Source organism: Oncorhynchus keta, chromosome 8 (genome assembly GCF_023373465.1).
Source record: "Oncorhynchus keta strain PuntledgeMale-10-30-2019 chromosome 8, Oket_V2, whole genome shotgun sequence".
NCBI classification, from domain to species: Eukaryota; Metazoa; Chordata; class Actinopteri; order Salmoniformes; family Salmonidae; genus Oncorhynchus; species Oncorhynchus keta.
This window is the reverse complement of record NC_068428.1, coordinates 27,272,861-27,295,452: the sequence shown is the minus strand read 5'-3', so window position 1 is coordinate 27,295,452 and position 22,592 is coordinate 27,272,861. Positions and strand designations below refer to the sequence as shown.

General features: G+C 41.3%; 1 protein-coding gene across 1 annotated transcript in view; it reads right to left on the bottom strand.

Annotated features, from left to right (window-relative positions):
- Window positions 1-22,592, bottom strand: part of opn8a (opsin 8, group member a) — a 62,656-nt gene that overhangs the window by 25,397 nt on the left and 14,667 nt on the right. The window contains exon 2 of the mRNA XM_052523322.1: window positions 22,242-22,535. Coding sequence (XP_052379282.1) covers window positions 22,242-22,535 — 294 coding nt within the window. The remainder of the gene's footprint in view (window positions 1-22,241; window positions 22,536-22,592) is intronic.

The window sequence follows — 22,592 nt, the reverse complement described above, 5'->3', positions numbered from 1 at the left end:
AAATAAAATCATTTACCTTTGAAGAACTTCAGATGTTTTCAATGAGGAGACTCTCAGTTAGATAGCAAATGTTCAGTTTTTCCAAAAATATTAATTGTGTAGGAGAAATCGCTCCATTTTGTTCATCACATTTGGCTAAGAAAAAACCCTGAAAATTCAGTCATTACAACGCCAAACTTTTTTCCAAATTAACTCCATAATATCGACAGAAACATGGCAAATGTTGTTTAGAATCAACCCTCAAGGTGTTTTTCACATATCTATTCGATGATAAGTCATTCGTGGTAGTTGGGTTTCTCCTCTGAAGCAAATGGGAAAATACACGCAGCTGGAGATTACGCAATAATTGCAACGGAGGACACCAAGCGAGCACCTGATAAATGTAGCCTCTTATGGTCAATCTTCCAATGATATGCCGTATCTCTGTGTGTGCTAGAATCCTGACTAGAACCAAAAAATTTGATCATATTACTCCAGTGCTAGCCTCTCGACAATGGCTTCCTGTCAAAGCAAGGGCTGATTTTAAGGTTTTACTGCTAACCTACAAAGCATTACATGGGCTTGCTCCTACCTATCTCTCTGATTTGGTCCTGCCGTACATACCTACTCGTACGCTACGGTCACAAGACGCAGGCCTCCTAATTGTCCCTAGAATGTCTAAGCAAACAGCTGGAGGCAGGGCTTTCTCCTATAGAGCTCCATTTTTATGGAACGGTCTGCCTACCCATGTCAGAGAAGCAAACTCGGTCTCAACCTTTAAGTCTTTACTGAAGACTCATCTCTTCAGTGGGTCGTATGATTGAGTGTAGTCTGGCCCAGGAGTGGGAGGGTGAACGGAAAGGCTCTGGAGCAACGAACCGCCCTTGCTGTCTCTGCCTGGCCGGTTCCCCTCTTTCCACTGGGATTCTCTGCCTCTAACCCTATTACAGGGGCTGAGTCACTGGCTTACTGGGGCTCTCTCATGCCGTCCCTGCAGGGGGTGCGTCACCTGAGTGGGTTGATTCACTGTTGTGGTCATCCTGTCTGGGTTGGCGCCCCCCACTTGGGCTGTGCCGTGGCGGAGATCTTTGTGGGCTATACTCAGCCTTGTCTCAGGATGGTAAGTTGGTGGTTGAAGATATCCCTCTAGTGGTGTGGGGGCTGTGCTTTGGCAAAGTGGGTGGGGTTATATCCTTCCTGTTTGGCCCTGTCCGGGGTGTCCTCGGATGGGGCCACAGCGTCTCCTGTCCCCTCCTGTCTCAGCCTCCAGTATTTATGCTGCAGTAGTTTGTGTCGGGGGGCTAGGGTCAGTTTGTTATATCTGGAGTACCCCTCCTGTCCTAATTCGGTGTCCTGTGTGAATCTAAGTGTGCGTTCTCTAATTCTCTCCTTCTTTCTTTCTCTCTCTCGGAGGACCTGAGCCCTAGGACCATGCCCCAGGACTACCTGACATGATAACTCCTTGCTGTCCCCAGTCCACCTGACCATGCTGCTGCTCCAGTTTCAACTGACCTGAGCCCTAGGACCATGCCCCAGGACTACCTGACATGATGACTCCTTGCTGTCCCCAGTCCACCTGGCCATGCTGCTGCTCCAGTTTCAACTGTTCTGCCTTACTATTATTCGACCATGCTGGTCATTTATGAACATTTGAACATCTTGGCCATGTTCTGTTATAATCTCCACCCGGCACAGCCAGAAGAGGACTGGCCACCCCACATAGCCTGGTTCCTCTCTAGGTTTCTTCCTAGGTTTTGGCCTTTCTAGGGAGTTTTTCCTAGCCACCGTGCTTCTACACCTGCAATGCTTGCTGTTTGGGGTTTTAGGCTGGGTTTCTGTACAGCACTTTGAGATATCAGCTGATGTACGAAGGGCTATATAAATCAATTTGATTTGATTTGATTTGTGTGTTTCCTCTGTTTTCTCTCTGTGTTTGTTTGTTTTTCTGTCTGTCCCTCTGTGTTTGTTTTCTCTGTCTGTCTCTGTGTTTGTTTTCTCTGTCTGTGTCTCTGTGTTTGTTTTCTCTGTCTGTCTCTCTGTGTTTGTTTTCTCTGTCTGTCTCTTTGTGTTTGTGTTATCTGTCTGTCTCCCTATGTTTGTGTTATCTGTCTGTCTCTGTGTTTGTTTTCTCTGTCTGTCTCTTTGTGTTTGTTTTCTCTGTCTGTTGCTGTCTGTCTCTGTGTTTGTTTTCTCTGTCTGTCTCTGTGTTTGTTTTCTCTGTCTGTCTCTTTTTGTTTGTTTTCTCTGTCTGTCTCTTTTTGTTTGTTTTCTCTGTCTGTTGCTGTCTGTCTCTGTGTTTGTTTTCTCTGTCTGTCTCTTTGTGTTTGTTTTTTCTGTCTGTCTGTCTGTCTCTTTGTTTGTTTTCTCTGTCTGTTGCTGTCTGTCTCTTTGTTTGTTTTCTCTGTCTGCTGCTGTCTGTCTCTGTGTTTGGTTTCTCTGTCTGTAGCTGTCTGTCTCTGTGTTTGTTTTCTCTGTCTGTCTCTGTGTTTGTTTTCTCTGTCTGTTGCTGTCTGTCTCTGTGTTTGTTTTCTCTGTCTGTTGCTGTCTGTCTCTGTGTTTGTTTTCTCTGTCTGTTGCTGTCTGTCTCTGTGTTTGTTTTCTCTGTCTGTTGCTGTCTGTCTCTGTGTTTGTTTTCTCTGTCTGTCTCTGTGTTTGTTTTCTCTGTCTGTTGCTGTCTGTCTCTGTGTTTGTTTTCTCTGTCTGTTGCTGTCTGTCTCTGCGTTTGCTTTCTCTGTCTGTTGCTGTCTGTCTCTGTGTTTGTTTTCTCTGTCTGTCTCTGTGTTTGTTTTCTCTGTCTGTTGCTGTCTGTCTCTGTGTTTGTTTTCTCTGTCTGTCTCTGTGTTTGTTTTCTCTGTCTGTTGCTGTCTGTCTCTGTGTTTGTTTTCTCTGTCTGTCTCTGTGTTTGTTTTCTCTGTCTGTTGCTGTCTGTCTCTGTGTTTGTTTTCTCTGTCTGTCTCTGTGTTTGTTTTCTCTGTTTGTTGCTGTCTGTCTCTGTGTTTGTTTTCTCTGTCTGTCTCTGTGTTTGTTTTCTCTGTCTGTTGCTGTCTGTCTCTGTGTTTGTTTTCTCTGTCTGTCTCTGTGTTTGTTTTCTCTGTCTGTCTCTGTGTTTGTTTTTCTGTCTGTTTCTTTGTTTGTTTTCTCTGTCTGTTGCTGTCTGTCTGTTTTTGTTTCCACTGTCTGCCTCTGTGTTTGTTTTCTCAGTCTGTCTCTTTGTGTTTGTTTTCTCTCTCTGTTGCTGTCTGTCTCTGTTTTTGTTTTCTCTGTCTGCCTCTGTGTTTGTTTTCTCTGTCTGTCTCTTTGTGTTTGTTTTCTCTGTCTGTTGCTGTCTGTCTCTGTTTTTGTTTTCTCTGTCTGTCTCTGTGTTTGTTTTCTCTGTCTGTTGCTGCCTGTCTCTGTTTTTGTTTCCACTGTCTGCCTCTGTGTTTGTTTTCTCAGTCTGTCTCTTTGTGTTTGTTTTCTCTCTCTGTTGCTGTCTGTCTCTGTTTTTGTTTTCTCTGTCTGCCTCTGTGTTTGTTTTCTCTGTCTGTCTCTTTGTGTTTGTTTTCTCTGTCTGTAGCTGTCTGTCTCTGTTTTTGTTTTCTCTGTCTGTCTCTTTGTATTTGTTTTCTCTGTCTGTTGCTGTCTGTCTCTGTGTTTGTTTTCTCTGTCTGTTGCTGTCTGTCTATGTGTTTGTTTTCTCTGTCTGTCTCTTCGTGTTTGTTTTCTATCTGTCTCTTTTTGTTTGTTTTCTCTGTCTGTTGCTGTCTGTCTCTGTGTTGTTTTCTCTGTCTGTCTCTGTGTTTGATTTCTCTGTCTGTCTCTGTGTTTGTTTTTCTGTCTGTTTCTTTGTTTATTTTCTCTGTCTGTTGCTGTCTGTCTCTGTTTTTGTCTCCACTGTCTGCCTCTGTGTTTGTTTTCTCAGTCTGTCTCTTTGTGTTTGTTTTCTCTCTCTGTTGCTGTCTGTCTCTGTTTTTGTTTCCACTGTCTGCCTCTGTGTTTGTTTTCTCTGTCTGTCTCGTTGTGTTTGTTTTCTCTGTCTGTCTCGTTGTGTTTGTTTTCTCTGTCTGTCTCTGTGTTTGATTTCTCTGTCTGTCTCTGTGTTTGTTTTTCTGTCTGTTTCTTTGTTTGTTTTCTCTGTCTGTTGCTGTCTGTCTCTGTGTTTGTTTTCTCTGTCTGTCTCTGTGATTGTTTTCTCTGTCTGTCTCTTTGTGTTTGTTTTCTCTGTCTGTAGCTGTCTGTCTCTGTGTTTGTTTTCTCTGTCTGTCTCTCTGTGTTTGTTTTCTCTGTCTGTTGCTGTCTGTCTCTGTGTTTGTTTTCTCTGTCTGTCTCTGTGTTTGTTTTATCTGTCTGTTGCTGTCTGTCTCTGTGTTTGTTTTCTCTGTCTGTCTCTGTGTTTGTTTTCTCTGTCTGTTGCTGTCTGTCTCTGTGTTTGTTTTCTCTGTCTGTTGCTGTCTGTCTATGTGTTTGTTTTCTCTGTCTGTCTCTTCGTGTTTGTTTTCTATCTGTCTCTTTTTGTTTGTTTTCTCTGTCTGTTGCTGTCTGTCTCTGTGTTGTTTTCTCTGTCTGTCTCTGTGTTTGATTTCTCTGTCTGTCTCTCTGTGTTTGTTTTCTCTGTCTGTTGCTGTCTGTCTCTGTGTTTGTTTTCTCTGTCTGTCTCTGTGTTTGTTTTATCTGTCTGTTGCTGTCTGTCTCTGTGTTTGTTTTCTCTGTCTGTCTCTGTGTTTGTTTTCTCTGTCTGTTGCTGTCTGTCTCTGTGTTTGTTTTCTCTGTCTGTTGCTGTCTGTCTCTGTGTTTGTTTTCTCTGTCTGTCTCTGTGTTTGTTTTCTCTGTCTGTTGCTGTCTGTCTCTGTGTTTGTTTTCTCTGTCTGTTGCTGTCTGTCTCTGTGTTTGTTTTCTCTGTCTGTTGCTGTCTGTCTCTGCGTTTGCTTTCTCTGTCTGTTGCTGTCTGTCTCTGTGTTTGTTTTCTCTGTCTGTCTCTGTGTTTGTTTTCTCTGTCTGTTGCTGTCTGTCTCTGTGTTTGTTTTCTCTGTCTGTCTCTGTGTTTGTTTTCTCTGTCTGTTGCTGTCTGTCTCTGTGTTTGTTTTCTCTGTCTGTCTCTGTGTTTGTTTTCTCTGTCTGTTGCTGTCTGTCTCTGTGTTTGTTTTCTCTGTCTGTCTCTGTGTTTGTTTTCTCTGTTTGTTGCTGTCTGTCTCTGTGTTTGTTTTCTCTGTCTGTCTCTGTGTTTGTTTTCTCTGTCTGTTGCTGTCTGTCTCTGTGTTTGTTTTCTCTGTCTGTCTCTGTGTTTGTTTTCTCTGTCTGTCTCTGTGTTTGTTTTTCTGTCTGTTTCTTTGTTTGTTTTCTCTGTCTGTTGCTGTCTGTCTGTTTTTGTTTCCACTGTCTGCCTCTGTGTTTGTTTTCTCAGTCTGTCTCTTTGTGTTTGTTTTCTCTCTCTGTTGCTGTCTGTCTCTGTTTTTGTTTTCTCTGTCTGCCTCTGTGTTTGTTTTCTCTGTCTGTCTCTTTGTGTTTGTTTTCTCTGTCTGTTGCTGTCTGTCTCTGTTTTTGTTTTCTCTGTCTGTCTCTGTGTTTGTTTTCTCTGTCTGTTGCTGCCTGTCTCTGTTTTTGTTTCCACTGTCTGCCTCTGTGTTTGTTTTCTCAGTCTGTCTCTTTGTGTTTGTTTTCTCTCTCTGTTGCTGTCTGTCTCTGTTTTTGTTTTCTCTGTCTGCCTCTGTGTTTGTTTTCTCTGTCTGTCTCTTTGTGTTTGTTTTCTCTGTCTGTAGCTGTCTGTCTCTGTTTTTGTTTTCTCTGTCTGTCTCTTTGTATTTGTTTTCTCTGTCTGTTGCTGTCTGTCTCTGTGTTTGTTTTCTCTGTCTGTTGCTGTCTGTCTATGTGTTTGTTTTCTCTGTCTGTCTCTTCGTGTTTGTTTTCTATCTGTCTCTTTTTGTTTGTTTTCTCTGTCTGTTGCTGTCTGTCTCTGTGTTGTTTTCTCTGTCTGTCTCTGTGTTTGATTTCTCTGTCTGTCTCTGTGTTTGTTTTTCTGTCTGTTTCTTTGTTTATTTTCTCTGTCTGTTGCTGTCTGTCTCTGTTTTTGTCTCCACTGTCTGCCTCTGTGTTTGTTTTCTCAGTCTGTCTCTTTGTGTTTGTTTTCTCTCTCTGTTGCTGTCTGTCTCTGTTTTTGTTTCCACTGTCTGCCTCTGTGTTTGTTTTCTCTGTCTGTCTCGTTGTGTTTGTTTTCTCTGTCTGTCTCGTTGTGTTTGTTTTCTCTGTCTGTCTCTGTGTTTGATTTCTCTGTCTGTCTCTGTGTTTGTTTTTTCTGTCTGTTTCTTTGTTTGTTTTCTCTGTCTGTTGCTGTCTGTCTCTGTGTTTGTTTTCTCTGTCTGTCTCTGTGATTGTTTTCTCTGTCTGTCTCTTTGTGTTTGTTTTCTCTGTCTGTAGCTGTCTGTCTCTGTGTTTGTTTTCTCTGTCTGTCTCTCTGTGTTTGTTTTCTCTGTCTGTTGCTGTCTGTCTCTGTGTTTGTTTTCTCTGTCTGTCTCTGTGTTTGTTTTATCTGTCTGTTGCTGTCTGTCTCTGTGTTTGTTTTCTCTGTCTGTCTCTGTGTTTGTTTTCTCTGTCTGTTGCTGTCTGTCTCTGTGTTTGTTTTCTCTGTCTGTTGCTGTCTGTCTATGTGTTTGTTTTCTCTGTCTGTCTCTTCGTGTTTGTTTTCTATCTGTCTCTTTTTGTTTGTTTTCTCTGTCTGTTGCTGTCTGTCTCTGTGTTGTTTTCTCTGTCTGTCTCTGTGTTTGATTTCTCTGTCTGTCTCTCTGTGTTTGTTTTCTCTGTCTGTTGCTGTCTGTCTCTGTGTTTGTTTTCTCTGTCTGTCTCTGTGTTTGTTTTATCTGTCTGTTGCTGTCTGTCTCTGTGTTTGTTTTCTCTGTCTGTCTCTGTGTTTGTTTTCTCTGTCTGTTGCTGTCTGTCTCTGTGTTTGTTTTCTCTGTCTGTTGCTGTCTGTCTCTGTGTTTGTTTTCTCTGTCTGTCTCTGTGTTTGTTTTCTCTGTCTGTTGCTGTCTGTCTCTGTGTTTGTTTTCTCTGTCTGTCTCTGTGTTTGTTTTCTCTGTCTGTTGCTGTCTGTCTCTGTGTTTGTTTTCTCTGTCTGTCTCTGTGTTTGTTTTCTCTGTCTGTTGATGTCTGTCTCTGTGTTTGTTTTCTCTGTCTGTTGCTGTCTGTCTCTGTGTTTGTTTTCTCTGTCTGTTGCCGTCTGTCTATGTGTTTGTTTTCTCTGTCTGTCTCTGTGTTTGTTTTCTCTGTCTGTCTCTTTGTGTTTGTTTTCTATCTGTCTCTTTTTGTTTGTTTTCTCTGTCTGTTGCTGTCTGTCTCTGTGTTTGATTTCTCTGTCTGTCTCTGTGTTTGTTTTTCTGTCTGTTTCTTTGTTTGTTTTCTCTGTCTGTTGCTGTCTGTCTCTGTTTTTGTTTCCACTGTCTGCCTCTGTGTTTGTTTTCTCAGTCTGTCTCTTTGTGTTTGTTTTCTCTCTCTGTTGCTGTCTGTCTCTGTTTTAGTTTTCTCTGTCTGCCTCTGTGTTTGTTTTCTCTGTCTGTCTCGTTGTGTTTGTTTTCTCTGTCTGTTGCTGTCTGTCTCTATGTTGTTTTCTCTGTCTGCCTCTGTGTTTGTTTCCACTGTCTGCCTCTGTGTTTGTTTTCTCAGTCTGTCTCTTTGTGTTTGTTTTCTCTGTCTGTTGCTGTCTGTCTCTGTGTTGTTTTCTATGTCTGTCTCTGTGTTTGTTTTCTCTGTCTGTCTCTCTGTGTTTGTTTTCTCTGTCTGTTGCTGTCTGTCTCTGTGTTTGTTTTCTCTGTCTGTCTCTGTGTTTGTTTTATCTGTCTGTTGCTGTCTGTCTCTGTGTTTGTTTTCTCTGTCTGTCTCTGTGTTTGTTTTCTCTGTCTGTTGCTGTCTGTCTCTGTGTTTGTTTTCTCTGTCTGTTGCTGTCTGTCTCTGTGTTTGTTTTCTCTGTCTGTCTCTGTGTTTGTTTTCTCTGTCTGTTGCTGTCTGTCTCTGTGTTTGTTTTCTCTGTCTGTTGCTGTCTGTCTCTGTGTTTGTTTTCTCTGTCTGTTGCTGTCTGTCTCTGCGTTTGCTTTCTCTGTCTGTTGCTGTCTGTCTCTGTGTTTGTTTTCTCTGTCTGTCTCTGTGTTTGTTTTCTCTGTCTGTTGCTGTCTGTCTCTGTGTTTGTTTTCTCTGTCTGTCTCTGTGTTTGTTTTCTCTGTCTGTTGCTGTCTGTCTCTGTGTTTGTTTTCTCTGTCTGTCTCTGTGTTTGTTTTCTCTGTCTGTTGCTGTCTGTCTCTGTGTTTGTTTTCTCTGTCTGTCTCTGTGTTTGTTTTCTCTGTTTGTTGCTGTCTGTCTCTGTGTTTGTTTTCTCTGTCTGTCTCTGTGTTTGTTTTCTCTGTCTGTTGCTGTCTGTCTCTGTGTTTGTTTTCTCTGTCTGTCTCTGTGTTTGTTTTCTCTGTCTGTCTCTGTGTTTGTTTTTCTGTCTGTTTCTTTGTTTGTTTTCTCTGTCTGTTGCTGTCTGTCTGTTTTTGTTTCCACTGTCTGCCTCTGTGTTTGTTTTCTCAGTCTGTCTCTTTGTGTTTGTTTTCTCTCTCTGTTGCTGTCTGTCTCTGTTTTTGTTTTCTCTGTCTGCCTCTGTGTTTGTTTTCTCTGTCTGTCTCTTTGTGTTTGTTTTCTCTGTCTGTTGCTGTCTGTCTCTGTTTTTGTTTTCTCTGTCTGTCTCTGTGTTTGTTTTCTCTGTCTGTTGCTGCCTGTCTCTGTTTTTGTTTCCACTGTCTGCCTCTGTGTTTGTTTTCTCAGTCTGTCTCTTTGTGTTTGTTTTCTCTCTCTGTTGCTGTCTGTCTCTGTTTTTGTTTTCTCTGTCTGCCTCTGTGTTTGTTTTCTCTGTCTGTCTCTTTGTGTTTGTTTTCTCTGTCTGTAGCTGTCTGTCTCTGTTTTTGTTTTCTCTGTCTGTCTCTTTGTATTTGTTTTCTCTGTCTGTTGCTGTCTGTCTCTGTGTTTGTTTTCTCTGTCTGTTGCTGTCTGTCTATGTGTTTGTTTTCTCTGTCTGTCTCTTCGTGTTTGTTTTCTATCTGTCTCTTTTTGTTTGTTTTCTCTGTCTGTTGCTGTCTGTCTCTGTGTTGTTTTCTCTGTCTGTCTCTGTGTTTGATTTCTCTGTCTGTCTCTGTGTTTGTTTTTCTGTCTGTTTCTTTGTTTATTTTCTCTGTCTGTTGCTGTCTGTCTCTGTTTTTGTCTCCACTGTCTGCCTCTGTGTTTGTTTTCTCAGTCTGTCTCTTTGTGTTTGTTTTCTCTCTCTGTTGCTGTCTGTCTCTGTTTTTGTTTCCACTGTCTGCCTCTGTGTTTGTTTTCTCTGTCTGTCTCGTTGTGTTTGTTTTCTCTGTCTGTCTCGTTGTGTTTGTTTTCTCTGTCTGTCTCTGTGTTTGATTTCTCTGTCTGTCTCTGTGTTTGTTTTTCTGTCTGTTTCTTTGTTTGTTTTCTCTGTCTGTTGCTGTCTGTCTCTGTGTTTGTTTTCTCTGTCTGTCTCTGTGATTGTTTTCTCTGTCTGTCTCTTTGTGTTTGTTTTCTCTGTCTGTAGCTGTCTGTCTCTGTGTTTGTTTTCTCTGTCTGTCTCTCTGTGTTTGTTTTCTCTGTCTGTTGCTGTCTGTCTCTGTGTTTGTTTTCTCTGTCTGTCTCTGTGTTTGTTTTATCTGTCTGTTGCTGTCTGTCTCTGTGTTTGTTTTCTCTGTCTGTCTCTGTGTTTGTTTTCTCTGTCTGTTGCTGTCTGTCTCTGTGTTTGTTTTCTCTGTCTGTTGCTGTCTGTCTATGTGTTTGTTTTCTCTGTCTGTCTCTTCGTGTTTGTTTTCTATCTGTCTCTTTTTGTTTGTTTTCTCTGTCTGTTGCTGTCTGTCTCTGTGTTGTTTTCTCTGTCTGTCTCTGTGTTTGATTTCTCTGTCTGTCTCTCTGTGTTTGTTTTCTCTGTCTGTTGCTGTCTGTCTCTGTGTTTGTTTTCTCTGTCTGTCTCTGTGTTTGTTTTATCTGTCTGTTGCTGTCTGTCTCTGTGTTTGTTTTCTCTGTCTGTCTCTGTGTTTGTTTTCTCTGTCTGTTGCTGTCTGTCTCTGTGTTTGTTTTCTCTGTCTGTTGCTGTCTGTCTCTGTGTTTGTTTTCTCTGTCTGTCTCTGTGTTTGTTTTCTCTGTCTGTTGCTGTCTGTCTCTGTGTTTGTTTTCTCTGTCTGTCTCTGTGTTTGTTTTCTCTGTCTGTTGCTGTCTGTCTCTGTGTTTGTTTTCTCTGTCTGTCTCTGTGTTTGTTTTCTCTGTCTGTTGATGTCTGTCTCTGTGTTTGTTTTCTCTGTCTGTTGCTGTCTGTCTCTGTGTTTGTTTTCTCTGTCTGTTGCCGTCTGTCTATGTGTTTGTTTTCTCTGTCTGTCTCTGTGTTTGTTTTCTCTGTCTGTCTCTTTGTGTTTGTTTTCTATCTGTCTCTTTTTGTTTGTTTTCTCTGTCTGTTGCTGTCTGTCTCTGTGTTTGATTTCTCTGTCTGTCTCTGTGTTTGTTTTTCTGTCTGTTTCTTTGTTTGTTTTCTCTGTCTGTTGCTGTCTGTCTCTGTTTTTGTTTCCACTGTCTGCCTCTGTGTTTGTTTTCTCAGTCTGTCTCTTTGTGTTTGTTTTCTCTCTCTGTTGCTGTCTGTCTCTGTTTTAGTTTTCTCTGTCTGCCTCTGTGTTTGTTTTCTCTGTCTGTCTCGTTGTGTTTGTTTTCTCTGTCTGTTGCTGTCTGTCTCTATGTTGTTTTCTCTGTCTGCCTCTGTGTTTGTTTCCACTGTCTGCCTCTGTGTTTGTTTTCTCAGTCTGTCTCTTTGTGTTTGTTTTCTCTCTCTGTTGCTGTCTGTCTCTGTTTTTGTTTTCTCTGTCTGCCTCTGTGTTTGTTTTCTCTGTCTATCTCTTTGTATTTGTTTTCTCTGTCTGTTGCTGTCTGTTTCTGTTTTTGTTTTCTCTGTCTGTCTCTTTGTTTTTGTTTTCTCTGTCTGTTGCTGTCTGTCTCTGTGTTTGTTTTCTCTGTCTGTCTCTTTGTGTTTGTTTTTTCTGTCTGTCTGTCTGTCTCTTTGTTTGTTTTCTCTGTCTGTTGCTGTCTGTCTCTTTGCTTGTTTTCTCTGTCTGCTGCTGTCTGTCTCTGTGTTTGGTTTCTCTGTCTTTAGCTGTCTGTCTCTGTGTTTGTTTTCTCTGTCTGTCTCTGTGTTTGTTTTCTCTGTCTGTTGCTGTCTGTCTCTGTGTTTGTTTTCTCTGTCTGTTGCTGTCTGTCTCTGTGTTTGTTTTCTCTGTCTGTTGCTGTCTGTCTCTGTGTTTGTTTTCTCTGTCTGTCTCTGTGTTTGTTTTCTCTGTCTGTTGCTGTCTGTCTCTGTGTTTGTTTTCTCTGTCTGTTGCTGTCTGTCTCTGCGTTTGCTTTCTCTGTCTGTTGCTGTCTGTCTCTGTGTTTGTTTTCTCTGTCTGTCTCTGTGTTTGTTTTCTCTGTCTGTTGCTATCTGTCTCTGTGTTTGTTTTCTCTGTCTGTTGCTGTCTGTCTCTGTGTTTGTTTTCTCTGTCTGTCTCTGTGTTTGTTTTCTCTGTCTGTTGCTGTCTGTCTCTGTGTTTGTTTTCTCTGTCTGTCTCTGTGTTTGTTTTCTCTGTCTGTTGCTGTCTGTCTCTGTGTTTGTTTTCTCTGTCTGTCTCTGTGTTTGTTTTCTCTGTCTGTTGCTGTCTGTCTCTGTGTTTGTTTTCTCTGTCTGTCTCTGTGTTTGTTTTCTCTGTCTGTTGCTGTCTGTCTCTGTGTTTGTTTTCTCTGTCTGTCTCTGTGTTTGTTTTCTCTGTCTGTCTCTGTGTTTGTTTTTCTGTCTGTTTCTTTGTTTGTTTTCTCTGTCTGTTGCTGTCTGTCTCTGTTTTTGTTTCCACTGTCTGCCTCTGTGTTTGTTTTCTCAGTCTGTCTCTGTGTTTGTTTTCTCTCTCTGTTGCTGTCTGTCTCTGTGTTTGTTTTCTCTGTCTGTCTCTGTGTTTGTTTTCTCTGTCTGTTGCTGTCTGTCTCTGTGTTTGTTTTCTCTGTCTGTCTCTGTGTTTGTTTTCTCTGTTTGTTGCTGTCTGTCTCTGTGTTTGTTTTCTCTGTCTGTCTCTGTGTTTGTTTTCTCTGTCTGTTGCTGTCTGTCTCTGTGTTTGTTTTCTCTGTCTGTCTCTGTGTTTGTTTTCTCTGTCTGTCTCTGTGTTTGTTTTTCTGTCTGTTTCTTTGTTTGTTTTCTCTGTCTGTTGCTGTCTGTCTGTTTTTGTTTCCACTGTCTGCCTCTGTGTTTGTTTTCTCAGTCTGTCTCTTTGTGTTTGTTTTCTCTCTCTGTTGCTGTCTGTCTCTGTTTTTGTTTTCTCTGTCTGCCTCTGTGTTTGTTTTCTCTGTCTGTCTCTTTGTGTTTGTTTTCTCTGTCTGTTGCTGTCTGTCTCTGTTTTTGTTTTCTCTGTCTGTCTCTGTGTTTGTTTTCTCTGTCTGTTGCTGCCTGTCTCTGTTTTTGTTTCCACTGTCTGCCTCTGTGTTTGTTTTCTCAGTCTGTCTCTTTGTGTTTGTTTTCTCTCTCTGTTGCTGTCTGTCTCTGTTTTTGTTTTCTCTGTCTGCCTCTGTGTTTGTTTTCTCTGTCTGTCTCTTTGTGTTTGTTTTCTCTGTCTGTAGCTGTCTGTCTCTGTTTTTGTTTTCTCTGTCTGTCTCTTTGTATTTGTTTTCTCTGTCTGTTGCTGTCTGTCTCTGTGTTTGTTTTCTCTGTCTGTTGCTGTCTGTCTATGTGTTTGTTTTCTCTGTCTGTCTCTTCGTGTTTGTTTTCTATCTGTCTCTTTTTGTTTGTTTTCTCTGTCTGTTGCTGTCTGTCTCTGTGTTGTTTTCTCTGTCTGTCTCTGTGTTTGATTTCTCTGTCTGTCTCTGTGTTTGTTTTTCTGTCTGTTTCTTTGTTTATTTTCTCTGTCTGTTGCTGTCTGTCTCTGTTTTTGTCTCCACTGTCTGCCTCTGTGTTTGTTTTCTCAGTCTGTCTCTTTGTGTTTGTTTTCTCTCTCTGTTGCTGTCTGTCTCTGTTTTTGTTTCCACTGTCTGCCTCTGTGTTTGTTTTCTCTGTCTGTCTCGTTGTGTTTGTTTTCTCTGTCTGTCTCGTTGTGTTTGTTTTCTCTGTCTGTCTCTGTGTTTGATTTCTCTGTCTGTCTCTGTGTTTGTTTTTCTGTCTGTTTCTTTGTTTGTTTTCTCTGTCTGTTGCTGTCTGTCTCTGTGTTTGTTTTCTCTGTCTGTCTCTGTGATTGTTTTCTCTGTCTGTCTCTTTGTGTTTGTTTTCTCTGTCTGTAGCTGTCTGTCTCTGTGTTTGTTTTCTCTGTCTGTCTCTCTGTGTTTGTTTTCTCTGTCTGTTGCTGTCTGTCTCTGTGTTTGTTTTCTCTGTCTGTCTCTGTGTTTGTTTTATCTGTCTGTTGCTGTCTGTCTCTGTGTTTGTTTTCTCTGTCTGTCTCTGTGTTTGTTTTCTCTGTCTGTTGCTGTCTGTCTCTGTGTTTGTTTTCTCTGTCTGTTGCTGTCTGTCTATGTGTTTGTTTTCTCTGTCTGTCTCTTCGTGTTTGTTTTCTATCTGTCTCTTTTTGTTTGTTTTCTCTGTCTGTTGCTGTCTGTCTCTGTGTTGTTTTCTCTGTCTGTCTCTGTGTTTGATTTCTCTGTCTGTCTCTCTGTGTTTGTTTTCTCTGTCTGTTGCTGTCTGTCTCTGTGTTTGTTTTCTCTGTCTGTCTCTGTGTTTGTTTTATCTGTCTGTTGCTGTCTGTCTCTGTGTTTGTTTTCTCTGTCTGTCTCTGTGTTTGTTTTTCTGTCTGTTGCTGTCTGTCTCTGTGTTTGTTTTCTCTGTCTGTTGCTGTCTGTCTCTGTGTTTGTTTTCTCTGTCTGTCTCTGTGTTTGTTTTCTCTGTCTGTTGCTGTCTGTCTCTGTGTTTGTTTTCTCTGTCTGTCTCTGTGTTTGTTTTCTCTGTCTGTTGCTGTCTGTCTCTGTGTTTGTTTTCTCTGTCTGTCTCTGTGTTTGTTTTCTCTGTCTGTTGATGTCTGTCTCTGTGTTTGTTTTCTCTGTCTGTTGCTGTCTGTCTCTGTGTTTGTTTTCTCTGTCTGTTGCCGTCTGTCTATGTGTTTGTTTTCTCTGTCTGTCTCTGTGTTTGTTTTCTCTGTCTGTCTCTTTGTGTTTGTTTTCTATCTGTCTCTTTTTGTTTGTTTTCTCTGTCTGTTGCTGTCTGTCTCTGTGTTTGATTTCTCTGTCTGTCTCTGTGTTTGTTTTTCTGTCTGTTTCTTAGTTTGTTTTCTCTGTCTGTTGCTGTCTGTCTCTGTGTTTTTGTTTCCACTGTCTGCCTCTGTGTTTGTTTTCTCAGTCTGTCTCTTTGTGTTTGTTTTCTCTCTCTGTTGCTGTCTGTCTCTGTTTTAGTTTTCTCTGTCTGCCTCTGTGTTTGTTTTCTCTGTCTGTCTCGTTGTGTTTGTTTTCTCTGTCTGTTGCTGTCTGTCTCTATGTTGTTTTCTCTGTCTGCCTCTGTGTTTGTTTCCACTGTCTGCCTCTGTGTTTGTTTTCTCAGTCTGTCTCTTTGTGTTTGTTTTCTCTCTCTGTTGCTGTCTGTCTCTGTTTTTGTTTTCTCTGTCTGCCTCTGTGTTTGTTTTCTCTGTCTATCTCTTTGTATTTGTTTTCTCTGTCTGTTGCTGTCTGTTTCTGTTTTTGTTTTCTCTGTCTGTCTCTTTGTATTTGTTTTCTCTGTCTGTTGCTGTCTGTCTCTGTGTTTGTTTTCTCTGTCTGTCTCTTTGTGTTTGTTTTTTCTGTCTGTCTGTCTGTCTCTTTGTTTGTTTTCTCTGTCTGTTGCTGTCTGTCTCTTTGCTTGTTTTCTCTGTCTGCTGCTGTCTGTCTCTGTGTTTGGTTTCTCTGTCTTTAGCTGTCTGTCTCTGTGTTTGTTTTCTCTGTCTGTCTCTGTGTTTGTTTTCTCTGTCTGTTGCTGTCTGTCTCTGTGTTTGTTTTCTCTGTCTGTTGCTGTCTGTCTCTGTGTTTGTTTTCTCTGTCTGTTGCTGTCTGTCTCTGTGTTTGTTTTCTCTGTCTGTTGCTATCTGTCTCTGTGTTTGTTTTCTCTGTCTGTTGCTGTCTGTCTCTGTGTTTGTTTTCTCTGTCTGTCTCTGTGTTTGTTTTCTCTGTCTGTTGCTGTCTGTCTCTGTGTTTGTTTTCTCTGTCTGTCTCTGTGTTTGTTTTCTCTGTCTGTTGCTGTCTGTCTCTGTGTTTGTTTTCTCTGTCTGTCTCTGTGTTTGTTTTCTCTGTCTGTTGCTGTCTGTCTCTGTGTTTGTTTTCTCTGTCTGTCTCTGTGTTTGTTTTCTCTGTCTGTTGCTGTCTGTCTCTGTGTTTGTTTTCTCTGTCTGTCTCTGTGTTTGTTTTCTCTGTCTGTCTCTGTGTTTGTTTTTCTGTCTGTTTCTTTGTTTGTTTTCTCTGTCTGTTGCTGTCTGTCTCTGTTTTTGTTTCCACTGTCTGCCTCTGTGTTTGTTTTCTCAGTCTGTCTCTGTGTTTGTTTTCTCTCTCTGTTGCTGTCTGTCTCTGTTTTTGTTTTCTCTGTCTGCCTCTGTGTTTGTTTTCTCTGTCTGTCTCTTTGTGTTTGTTTTCTCTGTCTGTTGCTGTCTGTCTCTGTTTTTGTTTTCTCTGTCTGTCTCTGTGTTTGTTTTCTCTGTCTGTTGCTGCCTGTCTCTGTTTTTGTTTCCACTGTCTGCCTCTGTGTTTGTTTTCTCAGTCTGTCTCTTTGTGTTTGTTTTCTCTCTCTGTTGCTGTCTGTCTCTGTTTTTGTTTTCTCTGTCTGTCTCTGTTTTTGTTTTCTCTGTCTGTCTTTGTATTTGTTTTCTCTGTCTGTTGCTGTCTGTCTCTGTGTTTGTTTTCTCTGTCTGTTGCTGTCTGTCTCTGTGTTTGTTTTCTCTGTCTGTCTCTGTGTTTGTTTTCTCTGTCTGTTGCTGTCTGTCTCTGTGTTTGTTTTCTCTGTCTGTCTCTGTGTTTGTTTTCTCTGTCTGTTGCTGTCTGTCTCTGTGTTTGTTTTCTCTGTCTGTCTCTTTGTGTTTGTTTTCTATCTGTCTCTTTTTGTTTGTTTTCTCTGTCTGTTGCTGTCTGTCTCTGTGTTGTTTTCTCTGTCTGTCTCTGTGTTTGTTTTTCTGTCTGTTTCTTTGTTTGTTTTCTCTGTCTGTTGCTGTCTGTCTCTGTTTTTGTTTCCACTGTCTGCCTCTGTGTTTGTTTTCTCAGTCTGTCTCTTTGTGTTTGTTTTCTCTCTCTGTTGCTGTCTGTCTCTGTTTTTGTTTTCTCTGTCTGCCTCTGTGTTTGTTTTCTCTGTCTGTCTCTTTGTGTTTGTTTTCTCTGTCTGTAGCTGTCTGTCTCTGTTTTTGTTTTCCCTGTCTGTCTCTTTGTATTTGTTTTTTCTGTCTGTCTGTCTGTCTCTTTGTTTGTTTTCTCTGTCTGTTGCTGTCTGTCTCTTTGCTTGTTTTCTCTGTCTGCTGCTCTCTGTCTCTGTGTTTGGTTTCTCTGTCTGTAGCTGTCTGTCTCTGTGTTTGTTTTCTCTGTCTGTCTCTGTGTTTGTTTTCTCTGTCTGTTGCTGTCTGTCTCTGTGTTTGTTTTCTCTGTCTGTTGCTGTCTGTCTCTGTGTTTGTTTTCTCTGTCTGTCTCTGTGTTTGTTTTCTCTGTCTGTTGCTGTCTGTCTCTGTGTTTGTTTTCTCTGTCTGTTGCTGTCTGTCTCTGCGTTTGCTTTCTCTGTCTGTTGCTGTCTGTCTCTGTGTTTGTTTTCTCTGTCTGTCTCTGTGTTTGTTTTCTCTGTCTGTTGCTGTCTGTCTCTGTGTTTGTTTTCTCTGTCTGTTGCTGTCTGTCTCTGTGTTTGTTTTCTCTGTCTGTCTCTGTGTTTGTTTTCTCTGTCTGTTGCTGTCTGTCTCTGTGTTTGTTTTCTCTGTCTGTCTCTGTGTTTGTTTTCTCTGTCTGTTGCTGTCTGTCTCTGTGTTTGTTTTCTCTGTCTGTCTCTGTGTTTGTTTTCTCTGTCTGTTGCTGTCTGTCTCTGTGTTTGTTTTCTCTGTCTGTCTCTGTGTTTGTTTTCTCTGTCTGTTGCTGTCTGTCTCTGTGTTTGTTTTCTCTGTCTGTCTCTGTGTTTGTTTTCTCTGTCTGTCTCTGTGTTTGTTTTTCTGTCTGTTTCTTTGTTTGTTTTCTCTGTCTGTTGCTGTCTGTCTCTGTTTTTGTTTCCACTGTCTGCCTCTGTGTTTGTTTTCTCAGTCTGTCTCTTTGTGTTTGTTTTCTCTCTCTGTTGCTGTCTGTCTCTGTTTTTGTTTTCTCTGTCTGCCTCTGTGTTTGTTTTCTCTGTCTGTCTCTTTGTGTTTGTTTTCTCTGTCTGTTGCTGTCTGTCTCTGTTTTTGTTTTCTCTGTCTGTCTCTGTGTTTGTTTTCTCTGTCTGTTGCTGCCTGTCTCTGTTTTTGTTTCCACTGTCTGCCTCTGTGTTTGTTTTCTCAGTCTGTCTCTTTGTGTTTGTTTTCTCTCTCTGTTGCTGTCTGTCTCTGTTTTTGTTTTCTCTGTCTGTCTCTGTTTTTGTTTTCTCTGTCTGTCTTTGTATTTGTTTTCTCTGTCTGTTGCTGTCTGTCTCTGTGTTTGTTTTCTCTGTCTGTTGCTGTCTGTCTCTGTGTTTGTTTTCTCTGTCTGTCTCTGTGTTTGTTTTCTCTGTCTGTTGCTGTCTGTCTCTGTGTTTGTTTTCTCTGTCTGTCTCTGTGTTTGTTTTCTCTGTCTGTTGCTGTCTGTCTCTGTGTTTGTTTTCTCTGTCTGTCTCTGTGTTTGTTTTCTCTGTCTGTCTCTTTGTGTTTGTTTTCTCTGTCTGTTGCTGTCTGTCTCTGTGTTGTTTTCTCTGTCTGTCTCTGTGTTTGTTTTTCTGTCTGTTTCTTTGTTTGTTTTCTCTGTCTGTTGCTGTCTGTCTCTGTTTTTGTTTCCACTGTCTGCCTCTGTGTTTGTTTTCTCAGTCTGTCTCTTTGTGTTTGTTTTCTCTCTCTGTTGCTGTCTGTCTCTGTTTTTGTTTTCTCTGTCTGCCTCTGTGTTTGTTTTCTCTGTCTGTCTCTTTGTGTTTGTTTTCTCTGTCTGTTGCTGTCTGTCTCTATGTTGTTTTCTCTGTCTGCCTCTGTGTTTGTTTTCTCTGTCTATCTCTTTGTATTTGTTTTCTCTGTCTGTTGCTGTCTGTCTCTGTTTTTGTTTTCTCTGTCTGTCTCTGTGTTTGTTTTCTCTGTCTGTTGCTGCCTGTCTCTGTTTTTGTTTCCAGTGTCTGCCTCTGTGTTTGTTTTCTCAGTCTGTCTCTTTGTGTTTGTTTTCTCTCTCTGTTGCTGTCTGTCTCTGTTTTTGTTTTCTCTGTCTGTCTCTGTGTTTGTTTTCTCTGTCTGTTGCTGTCTGTCTCTGTGTTTGTTTTCTCTGTCTGTCTCTGTGTTTGTTTTCTCTGTCTGTTGCTGTCTGTCTCTGTGTTTGTTTTCTCTGTCTGTCTCTGTGTTTGTTTTCTCTGTCTGTTGCTGTCTGTCTCTGTGTTTGTTTTCTCTGTCTGTCTCTGTGTTTGTTTTCTCTGTCTGTCTCTGTGTTTGTTTTTCTGTCTGTTTCTTTGTTTGTTTTCTCTGTCTGTTGCTGTCTGTCTCTGTTTTTGTTTCCACTGTCTGCCTCTGTGTTTGTTTTCTCAGTCTGTCTCTTTGTGTTTGTTTTCTCTCTCTGTTGCTGTCTGTCTCTGTTTTTGTTTTCTCTGTCTGCCTCTGTGTTTGTTTTCTCTGTCTGTCTCTTTGTGTTTGTTTTCTCTGTCTGTTGCTGTCTGTCTCTGTTTTTGTTTTCTCTGTCTGTCTCTGTGTTTGTTTTCTCTGTCTGTTGCTGCCTGTCTCTGTTTTTGTTTCCACTGTCTGCCTCTGTGTTTGTTTTCTCAGTCTGTCTCTTTGTGTTTGTTTTCTCTCTCTGTTGCTGTCTGTCTCTGTTTTTGTTTTCTCTGTCTGTCTCTGTTTTTGTTTTCTCTGTCTGTCTTTGTATTTGTTTTCTCTGTCTGTTGCTGTCTGTCTCTGTGTTTGTTTTCTCTGTCTGTTGCTGTCTGTCTCTGTGTTTGTTTTCTCTGTCTGTCTCTGTGTTTGTTTTCTCTGTCTGTTGCTGTCTGTCTCTGTGTTTGTTTTCTCTGTCTGTCTCTGTGTTTGTTTTCTCTGTCTGTTGCTGTCTGTCTCTGTGTTTGTTTTCTCTGTCTGTCTCTGTGTTTGTTTTCTCTGTCTGTCTCTTTGTGTTTGTTTTCTCTGTCTGTTGCTGTCTGTCTCTGTGTTGTTTTCTCTGTCTGTCTCTGTGTTTGTTTTTCTGTCTGTTTCTTTGTTTGTTTTCTCTGTCTGTTGCTGTCTGTCTCTGTTTTTGTTTCCACTGTCTGCCTCTGTGTTTGTTTTCTCAGTCTGTCTCTTTGTGTTTGTTTTCTCTCTCTGTTGCTGTCTGTCTCTGTTTTTGTTTTCTCTGTCTGCCTCTGTGTTTGTTTTCTCTGTCTGTCTCTTTGTGTTTGTTTTCTCTGTCTGTTGCTGTCTGTCTCTATGTTGTTTTCTCTGTCTGCCTCTGTGTTTGTTTTCTCTGTCTATCTCTTTGTATTTGTTTTCTCTGTCTGTTGCTGTCTGTCTCTGTTTTTGTTTTCTCTGTCTGTCTCTGTGTTTGTTTTCTCTGTCTGTTGCTGCCTGTCTCTGTTTTTGTTTCCAGTGTCTGCCTCTGTGTTTGTTTTCTCAGTCTGTCTCTTTGTGTTTGTTTTCTCTCTCTGTTGCTGTCTGTCTCTGTTTTTGTTTTCTCTGTCTGTCTCTGTTTTTGTTTTCTCTGTCTGTTGCTGCCTGTCTCTGTTTTTGTTTCCAGTGTCTGCCTCTGTGTTTGTTTTCTCAGTCTGTCTCTTTGTGTTTGTTTTCTCTCTCTGTTGCTGTCTGTCTCTGTTTTTGTTTTCTCTGTCTGTCTCTGTTTTTGTTTTCTCTGTCTGTCTTTGTATTTGTTTTCTCTGTCTGTTGCTGTCTGTCTCTGTTTTTGTTTTCTCTGTCTGCCTCTGTGATTGTTTTCTCTGTCTGTCTTTGTATTTGTTTTCTCTGTCTGTTGCTGTTTTTGTTTTCTCTGTCTGTCTTTGTATTTGTTTTCTCTGTCTGTTTCTGTTTTTGTTTTCTCTGTCTGTCTTTGTATTTGTTTTCTCTGTCTGTTGCTGTCTGTCTCTGTTTTTGTTTTCTCTGTCTGTCTCTTTGTGTTTGTTTTCTCTCTCTGTTGCTGTCTGTCTCTATGTTGTTTTCTCTGTCTGCCTCTGTGATTGTTTTCTCTGTCTGTCTTTGTATTTGTTTTCTCTGTCTGTTGCTGTCTGTCTCTATGTTGTTTTCTCTGTCTGTCTCTGTGTTTGTTTTCTCTGTTTGTCTCTTTGTGTTTGTTTTTTCTGTCTGTCTGTCTGTCTGTCTGTCTGTCTGTCTGTCTGTCTGTCTGTCTGTCTGTCTGTCTGTCTCTTTGTTTGTTTTCTCTGTCTGTTGCTGTCTGTCTCTTTGCTTGTTTTCTCTGTCTGCTGCTGTCTGTCTCTTTGCTTGTTTTCTCTGTCTGCTGCTGTCTGTCTCTGTGTTTGTTTTCTCCGTCTGTCTCTCTGTGTTTGTTTTCTCTGTCTGCAAATCATAGAGTCAGTGATCTTCAGGTCAAATTATAGTCAGTGATCTTCAGGTCAAATCATTGAGTCAGTGATCTTCAGGTCAAATCATAGTCAGTGATCTTCAGGTCAAATCATAGAGTCAGTGATTTTCAGGCCAAATCATAGTCAGTGTTCTTCAGGTCAAATCATAGAGTCAGTGATCTTCAGGTCAAATCATAGAGTCAGTGATCTTCAGGTCAAATCATAGTCAGTGATCTTCAGGTCAAATCATAGTCAGTGATTTTCAGGTCAAATCATGGAGTCAGTGATCTTCAGGTCAAACCATAGTCAGTGATTTTCAGGTCAAATCATGGAGTCAGTGATCTTCAGGTTAACTCATAGAGTCAGTGATCTTCAGGTCAAATCATAGTCAGTGACCTTCAGGTCAAATCATAGAGTCAGTGATCTTCAGGTCAAATCATAGTCAGTGATCTTCAGGTCAAATCATGGAGTCAGTGATCTTCAGGTCAAATCATGGAGTCAGTGATTTTCAGGTCAAATCATAGTCAGTGATCTTCAGGTCAAATCATGGAGTCAGTGATCTTCAGGTCAAATCATAGTCAGTGACCTTCAGGTCAAATCATGGAGTCTGTGAGCTTCAGGTCAAATCATAGTCAGTGATCTTCAGGTCAAATCATGGAGTCAGTGATCTTCAGGTCAAATCATAGTCAGTGTTCTTCAGGTCAAATCATAGTCAGTGATCTTCAGGTCAAATCAAATCATAGAGTCAGTGATCTTCAGGTCAAATCATAGTCAGTGATCTTCAGGTGAAATCATGGAGTCAGTGATCTTCAGGTCAAATCATGGAGTCAGTGATTTTCAGGTCAAATCATAGTCAGTGATCTTCAGGTCAAATCATGGAGTCAGTGATCTTCAGGTCAAATCATAGTCAGTGATTTTCAGGTCAAATTATAGAGTCAGTGATCTTCAGGTCAAATCATAGTCAGTGACCTTCAGGTCAAATCATGGAGTCAGTGAGCTTCAGGTCAAATCATAGTCAGTGATCTTCAGGTCAAATCATGGAGTCAGTGATCTTCAGGTCAAATCATAGAGTCAGTGATCTTCAGGTCAAATCATAGAGTCAGTGATTTTCAGGTCAAATCATAGAGTCAGGGATATTCAGGTCAAATCATAGTCAGTGAACTTCAGGTCAAATCATAGTCGGTGATCTTCAGGTCAAATCATGGAGTCAGTGATCTTCAGGTCAAATCATAGAGTCAGTGATCTTCAGGTCAAATCATAGAGTCAGTGATCTTCAATTCAAATCATAGAGTCAGTGATCTTCAGGTCAAATCATAGAGTCAGTGATCTTCAGGTCAAATCATAGTCAGTGATCTTCAGGTCAAATCATAGTCAGTGATTTTCAGGTAAAATCATAGAGTCAGTGATCATATTGTCGGAAAGTCTGAGCTCTATCTAGAACTGTTTCTACGCACACTCACAGGGCCCTACACACTCACACACAGACTCCAACACACACACAAACACTCACCACATAATTTGCTCACACACACATAATATGCACATAAATGTATACTTACTCTACACACACACACTCACATAAAATAATAATATACGCTTCGGTTACGCTGTTTATCATATGTCCTGATATCTAGTCACCTTACCCCTATAGAGTATCTACCTCTACCACTCCAGTGTATACCCAGAATACCTGTTCTGGGTGGGTTTCCTGTCACCAGGTATCGTACCAGACCCATGACAGCCAGGGTCATGATGCTGGCCGTGCTGAAGATCATCCCCATCAGGCCATAGTACAGACAGGAGAAGTCCCCTCCAATCCAGGCGTGGTTGAAGAGTGAGGCGATGGACAGGGGGTACATGCTGAGAGCCATGCCTATGTCTGTCACCGCCAGGTTGACTGTAAGGAGCTCCGGGGCCTTGAGGTGAGTTGGCCGGAGTGCTGAGGTCACCAAGACCGCAGCATTACCCAGGACCGACAGCACCGCTGGAGGGGGGAGAGAGAGAGAGTTCAGTCAGTCAAATAAACTGGAAGAGCGAGCAA